Source organism: Tetrao urogallus (assembly GCF_951394365.1).
Source record: "Tetrao urogallus genome assembly, chromosome: 13".
Lineage (NCBI taxonomy): Eukaryota > Metazoa > Chordata > Aves > Galliformes > Phasianidae > Tetrao > Tetrao urogallus.
The window spans coordinates 10,695,234-10,702,926 of NC_136826.1; the positions used below are offsets into that span (position 1 = coordinate 10,695,234).

At 40.9% G+C, this 7,693-nt stretch overlaps 1 protein-coding gene across 1 annotated transcript in view; it reads right to left on the bottom strand.

The window, feature by feature from the left end:
* The window catches only part of CHM (CHM Rab escort protein), a gene marked incomplete at its 3' end in the record, with an annotated part of 55,959 nt that extends 50,146 nt beyond the window's left edge, over positions 1-5,813 (bottom strand). The window contains exon 1 of the mRNA XM_079542040.1: positions 5,762-5,813. Within this exon, the coding sequence (XP_079398166.1) occupies positions 5,762-5,810 (49 nt within the window). The 5' untranslated portion in view covers positions 5,811-5,813. The remainder of the gene's footprint in view (positions 1-5,761) is intronic.
* Positions 5,814-7,693: the final 1,880 nt, after the last annotated feature.

Here is a 7,693-nt window from a genome sequence, read left to right on the forward strand (position 1 = left end):
GGATGCTTTCTAAAATAAGGTTCCAAATCCAAGCAGTTTTTAGCTTTCCAACAGCATAGTATGAAATGAGATATTTGAACTGTAAATATATGATTCAATGACAGCAAAGCAGCAAGAAGACCCAGATATTTTGAAAAAAAAAAAAAAAAATCAGTATCTTGATATTTTATATATAAACATCTGGCAGCACAAGAGGGACTTACATGCAGTAATAAGGAGCCCATGCAATTCTTTGCAGTATCAATTCAATAGGCTGACACAGAAGTCCTTCATATTTCAGGCTTAGTCAATACAGAAATAGCAGCACCTATAATCAAGATGCATAAAGGCACTCTATGCTTCCTGGACCCTTCACATTATAAAATGCTTACACTTGAAATATTTTCACAAACAGGCCTGTCCCTCATTTTTCTCACCAGGAAAAAGAAAAAGTTTTCCTTCACAATGGAGGATTGATTAGAACCTAGTGTCTATATCATCACTTCTTCATGATACAGCCTTCTTTTTCCACTTACTAACCTCCATGGAATGGATGCAATATGAGGTAAGGTAGCCTCTCTAGGTTTCTCAAGGAAACACTCACGTAAAATTTCAGCAAAGCAGCACATTGCATCTGCAGACAGATTATAAAAAATCAGAATGAAGCTAGGGATTTTATTCCCGAGTGATCTCTGAATCACTAATATGTGCTAATAGGAACACCTCAGTACTTATCCAGGCAGTGATACATTCACATGAATCAGTGACACCGCCTCATTGAAATATGAACTAAATCAACATGGACCAACTCCTAGACTTGCATCAGTTCAAGAAGAGGACTGACTTGCTGTTCTGTGCTTGAAATTCTTGCATGCAGTTGGAATGATACTGAGACAAAAATGCAAGCAAATAAAATCATAACAAATCTGCTCTAATTACACTAACAAGCACCTTGGCACGGCTCACTCCAGCAGACACAAATGGTGGTTAGTCCTACAAATTTCTCTGGTTCTTCAGCTATTTGCAAGACGCACTGAAAACTGCTGCAAGATTCCACGACTGTATCAGAAACAGTTGCAGCACCAGAATAAAGTAATCAAAAAAAATGGCAGAATAAACACTAGGTAAATACACATGCTTATAATGAAGAATCGAGTCCCCAGTTCATAGCACTAGTTTTCACTGCCAGCTGTCTGGTATAACCTTCTTGGATACATAAGAAGCAGATTAATCTCAATAAATCTTACTGATGTGACTATTGCAAGTTGACCTCTGTATGATGAGCAAATAATCTGGAAAATCTGAGAAACGCTAACGGGCAGGGACAGCAAAGGCTCCACAAAATAATCTGCTTTCTTATAAGAGCAGTGAGTGTATCTGGAAAATAATCCCATGCGAGGTATCAGTGGGATACCAAGCCTTCAAGAAGGCTGTCATACCAGCACTACTGCACAACAACAGTCAGAAGTGAAAGCATGCCAGAAAAAAAAAACCACTCAATTTTAGTTAAGTTAAAAAAGTCAGCAGTAAGGAAATAAAGGTAAATTTACACCTGCAATAACAAAGCATTAGGAATCACTCACTTATCAAAAATCTATTTTTTCAAACTATCTCCAAAGCTAACTTCATCTCTCGCATTATAATATTAAGATTAGTTTTTCACTGTGCATTCTAAAAACTGTTTTAGTGTCTGGAAGTGATTTCTCCTAACACTATACTTACATAAGATAAACATAAAGTACTTACACCACTCCCCGCATATCGAACAATAAATAATAGATTCTCCTGACAGGACTTTGATGACCTGGCAAAGCCCGAGTGCTTTCAGCCAAAATCATATGAAACCATAAATCACTCTTTATTTTATAGAATATTTCAAAACGGATTCCTGCTTTCTACCTTGAAAGTCATTTCATGTGTTATTTATAGCCACTGAAAACCAGAATGGAAAGAAAATTGCATAGAACTAGAAAATTTACTGTGACTGCTTTTATAAAGAATAACTCCTATTTAGAAAAAAAAAGGATAAATTAGAATTACTGGCAAACTTGTGAATACAGCCACCTTATAAAGAGTACTGTCCTTTATTTTATAACTCACCAGAAGTTAAGACAGGACTCCTGCAACATCAGGAACTAGTTCAAGTCAGGACTGAATATAATCCAAACAATCAAAGAAATTCACAGTAAGGGAGACCTTGTATCCTTAAACACATCACTTAAATATTTAAGTTATGGCTGTTTGTATTTTGCAGATATTGCAAATCTTTATGTTTCCAGTGATTTATGCCATAAATTCAACAGTGCTGAATGTTTTGCCTATAAGCTTTCCTATTTGTTAACTGTCTAAATAAAATCCTTCCCACTGACTCCGTAACCCAGGTCACTCTCTCAAATAGATTTTTTTAATTACATTTAAAGATCTCATAACATTCCCTCCTTGTAAACATTCATAACGTCCGCACTAATTTAGAAGCTGATGCCTTAAAAGGGTAGCAATAACAAACATGATTATTGCCCACCCTGAAGTGTCTTCAAGCGTGCACTTACAGTATCAGCCATCCAAAACGGCGTGCTACAGGATTTAACACAAATGAAAATCTGCAAACATAATGTTCCAAAATACCAGAACTACTGTGAGTATGACAACTGCTTTATCAGAAAATCATGCAGTGAAGCCATTCCTACTTGGTTAGTGGATAACCTCCACATAATAATATAATCAAAAAGAAAGGAAATAGGGACAGTCTTGATGGGAGAAGAAGCTAAAATAAAACTTGAAATGAACTTCAATTCTACAATAAGAAATGGAGATAGAACAAAAGAACAAAGCCATAACAACTTTAATTTCTGTGCTGTACTGTCACTGAAAACCTCAAAATATTATTAAGTTCTCTGTTAATCTATTTTTCTTAAGAACTATGCATAGAAGTTCAATGACAGTAACTAAACTTTTGCTACTGAACCCACAAAGACTTTGTGTGTTTTTGTACTATGTATCCAGAGTGTTCTAAAATTGCTTGTGCAAGAACATGTTTTATTTGGGTTACAGAGAAGTAGTCTCATCAATAACTGAATTTGCTTTTACCACACAAATACTGATGAAGGAATTGAACCTAGCTATTAAACATATCACAGATGACAAAAATTTAGCATGAGTTTCCATTGCCAATAAGCTTACTCCAGGGAAATAGTTCAATGAGCCCGAAATAAAAACAAATTCAAATCCCACTCAATCTAATTACTGAAATCAACAGATGCAGGAATTATAAAACCTGCGGAAGGCCAGGCATGCAGAAAAGAGTGCAATTACTACTAAGCAGTTAAAAACATTAACACCAACATTTCAGATATTATGACAATCAGATATCCATATGCACTCAGCACTGGCTATGGCATCAGAAGAAGAGCTAAAGACTAAGAAATTCCTTCAGCAGTAATTTCCTGGAAAATAAAAATCGTGCTTTGAATAATCTTTCACACTGCTGGTTTAATACCAGTATTTAATACAGTGTAAAAATAGACAATTGGCACCATTAGTCATCCTTTGCATATATCCTTAATAGAAGAAATGCAAAGCAAAGACAATAATTCAGGAAAGGCAGGAGCTCTGAACATCTTAGAATCTTAGAATCATAGAATCACAAGGTTGGAAACTAGAATCTTCAAACTAGACCTAACAGTACTCTCTGTAGAATCACAGAATGGCCTGGGTTGAAAAGGACCACAAAGATCATATAGTTTCAGCCCCCCTGCTATGTGTGCAGGGTCACCAACCAGCAGACCAGGCTGCCCAGAGCCACATCCAGCCTGGCCTTGAATGCATCCAGGGATGGGGCATCCACAGCCTCCTTGGGCAACCTGTTCCAGTGCGTCACCACCCTCTGTGTGAAAAACTTCCTCCTAATATCTAACCTAAACCTCCCCTGTCTCAGTTTAAAACCATTCCCCCCTGTCCCATCACTATCTACCCTTGTAAACAGCCATTGTCCCTCCTGTTTATATGCTTCTTTTCAAATATTGGAAGGCCACAGTGAGGTCTCCCTTCAGGCAGGCAAACATCTCAAAAACATACCTTCTCATACAAACCCATACCAACACTAACTACAGCAATATTTCCACGACAGAATTTATCTCATGGCATTTTCTCTCCCAATATGAAAACTTTACTATTAAAACCTGTTCTCAAAGTAGGGAAGGTAACGGTAGGTGTGCACTCCAGGACAAGGTAACGGTAGGTGTGCACTCCAGGACCAATCCTCTATGCCACAGACTGCTCAGCTGGAAGTACTTTGCTTCAGGTGAGCACTCCTAAGAGCATGGCTGGGAGAGCACTGGCTTTCCTATCTGTGACCTGCTACCACCAACTGCTGTCACACAGATAGCCTTGGTTTAACTCACATATCATACAGCAAGCATGAACCATGACAGGGACAGGAAAGACAGAACACAACTGCAGCCTGAGGTTTACTGTACCTGCTACATGGTCCTCTGAGGCCCCTCAACATAAGAGCTACCACAGCAAACGGGATTACAGCAGATTTTTAACAAAGAATATAGAAGCTCCAGAAGAAAATTTTGACAGCACGTTTTTCTTCTCCATAGGAATAATGAAAAGATGAAGTCTTATCTATGTATATTTTAGTCATATGTGTTGAAGATCTTCACTAGCTTCCGTAGCAGCTAGAATATGTACCATTACTATTTTCACCTTTTCATTTCCTTAGCTAGATTAGATAGAAAATTCATGAACATTAATTTTATGAAGCCGTGTTTCCTTTAATTTTCTATACTATTGCATACAGAAGTATTTTTCATGGTAATAAACTGTACAACAAGGAGTTGTACAGTTGTTAACACTTCACCCTTTCAGTTCGGTAATTTAGCCATTCACTGTTTACTATTAATCTCTTTTACTCAGAACAGTCACAAACCTGATCATATAAGAAAACATCAGGTTCATCACTAAGGCTTCCACTTGAACTACCAAACAAAGAACACAGTAGGGAAATCTTAATTTCTAATTGCAATTTAAGAAATATTTTAAATTTTGGTTGCAGTTACAAACGTTGTGGTATGTTTTTGTGAGACATTTGAGATGTCCATCACCCACTGGAACAGAAAGTGGATTTTGTATAGGATGCACAAAGCACAGGCAGCCTGAGACAGCTCAGAGTCAATTAAAGTACATGCAGTCCTACGTCTTCTTTTACACTGAATTGAACACCTTAATGAGAAGCACCCTAAATGAGGAAGTTTGGGGTTATCTGTAAGCAAGCACAGGGATTATGAAAACGCTTTTCAAGAGAAAACGCAATCCTCACATTACAGCATGCAGCTGAGATTATCAGCACAAACCACATATCCCACCACAACACCGAGGTCGGCTCTTCAGAACTACTTTCGGCGCACCGAAAGAAGCTTTCAGCTCGCCCAGCAGGGGCATTTCGGGGTGCCAGTGGCTACAGTGAAGTACCAGATGAGCACCAACCTCAAGAACACAAGGGTCGCGTTGTGCCTAACGGGCCGGCACCTCGCAGAGATGGCCCGCTGCCCTCCCAGTGAGGGCAGCTATGTCCTGTATCTTCAACAACTCCTGACGCTGAAGCCTAAGCAGCAATCCCCGAGCAGTTCGCAGGCGCAGCGACGGATACGGCGCTGCCCACACAGGTGCCCCAGCAGCCCCACCGCCTCACTCCCCGCACACTGCCGCCACGGCCACGGCCGCGCCCTCTACGGCCTCAGCACCCGCAGGCCAGCCCGCGCCCCGCGCCGCCGCGTACCGGTCCCTATCACCACCACATCAAACTCGGAGGGCAGGTTGTCCGCCATCTTGGGAGGGGCACCGTCACGTCACCCGCGCTGCCGGAAGCGGAGGCCGCGGCCCACACAGCTTCCGGCCGCCGCACGCGATGGCCGCCGGTAGATGGAGTTCTCCCGCGCGACCTGTTGACGTCACGCGGCCGGACGGAGCGCCGCGCTGCTCGCGGTCTGACGGCTCGCTGCTCGTTCTTTTTGGCGGTACTAGCTATGGTAGAAGCAATGCGAAACGGATGGAAGCGCCCGGCAGCTGTCTGCGAGCTTCCGACATTACGGTATGACCGAGTGCCGCCTCTCTGGAAACCAAATACAGGCACTGCAAGGCAAGCAGCCCCGCGCTGCACCGCGGGCGGGAAAGTCAGTAACCCAGCACTTTGGTTTTTGTCATTTGATATCCAAGAATGTATTCCCCATATTACAGCCTCCGCACTGCTCGGTTGCGGTAATATCTTTCCTTTTAACACGATGTCAAAGACATTTCAAAATAAAGTGTATTAGCTTGTTTCTGGTCATTAATTCCCTGTGCTTTGTCAACTGACAGCCGCTAACGCTACATGTTGAACCGTACCTCTTCTCTGTTGCATTCAGAAACCTTTCTGTGAGCCCACCACGAACGCTGGTGGCGTGCAGCCCACAGTCACACTGCAATCCGGCTGTCTGTTCTTTCCCCTCACAAAGAAATGAAAGGGAAATCTGGTGACACGCAGAAAGCACCGCTTCAGAGCAGCCCCTCCTGTCCCGCCGGACTGAGTGAACGCATACTCAGAACAAGAAGTCGTTCTGTAAGTACCCAAATGTACGTACAGCAGTGCAATCAGAATAACCCAGCACAAAGTCGCTGTGTCAGCATGCTGGAAATTTAAGTTTTTATTTTCCATTTAATTACGTGTGCCGTTTTAAACTAATCTCTTATGATTATTCGTTGTGTATGATTATATACAAGTCTTAACACCTTAAATCAATAGCAACAATAAAGCAGCTAGCAGCCTGTTAACACCTTCTTACAAGCTCCTTGTTCGCGTAGCAAAAAGAACAGTGGAAGTGGTATAAAGCGACTAATGGAAACCAGAGCCCACCTTGTCCCCGTGGTACTGCCAGACGTGCTACAACACAGGCCAGTGCAGAAAATGGCCCAGCAGTAAATTTCAACACAAGAATGAAAAATGTAGATTTAAACATCGATTACGATGATTTGATTACAATGCCTGATTACAATGCAAATAAATATGTAAAAAAGTAGTAGTTACAGATTCAGGCGTAAAAGTAGTAAAATCAAATCGTATGTTCCTTATATTATGCTTCCAACCGTCTCACAGAAATAATAAGAACTTTTCCATTTTGCAGCTCCTGTAGTCCCTGCTAACGGGGCTGCCATGCCTACCTTTTAACCTCTAACAAAAACATTCAGTTCCAGAATTCTCACAGTGTTGGATCATCCTGACCTCAACGTCTGGAGCGGAGGAACAAAACACTGCTATATCGGTTGGCTCAGATAAGGCAAACTCCCTTTTCACATTCTTTCCTTATTGAGAGAGAATACTCATGAAAATATAATTTGATTGTGCAAATCTTCTGTTATTGTTTAGTATAACTGTAGGACTGTAACAGAGCTGAGCTATTTCACTATCAATGTCTTACTGTTTCTCAAGTGCTTCAGTATTTATTCCAGCACAAAATGCTGTTGTTTGGTTCTCTGAGTTCCTGTTAGCTTCATTCATAAGATGCAATCAGTGCAATCCTATTTCATGATGACAGTCATTATCCACTGGACCAGAAATTTTTCTTAGTTCTATTTATTTGACAAAATTGATTATTCGGGATCTTTAACTGCAAACTCTGGGTCTGTCAGTCCACAAAACAAACAAACAAAAATATTCCTGTACCTTACATTTTTA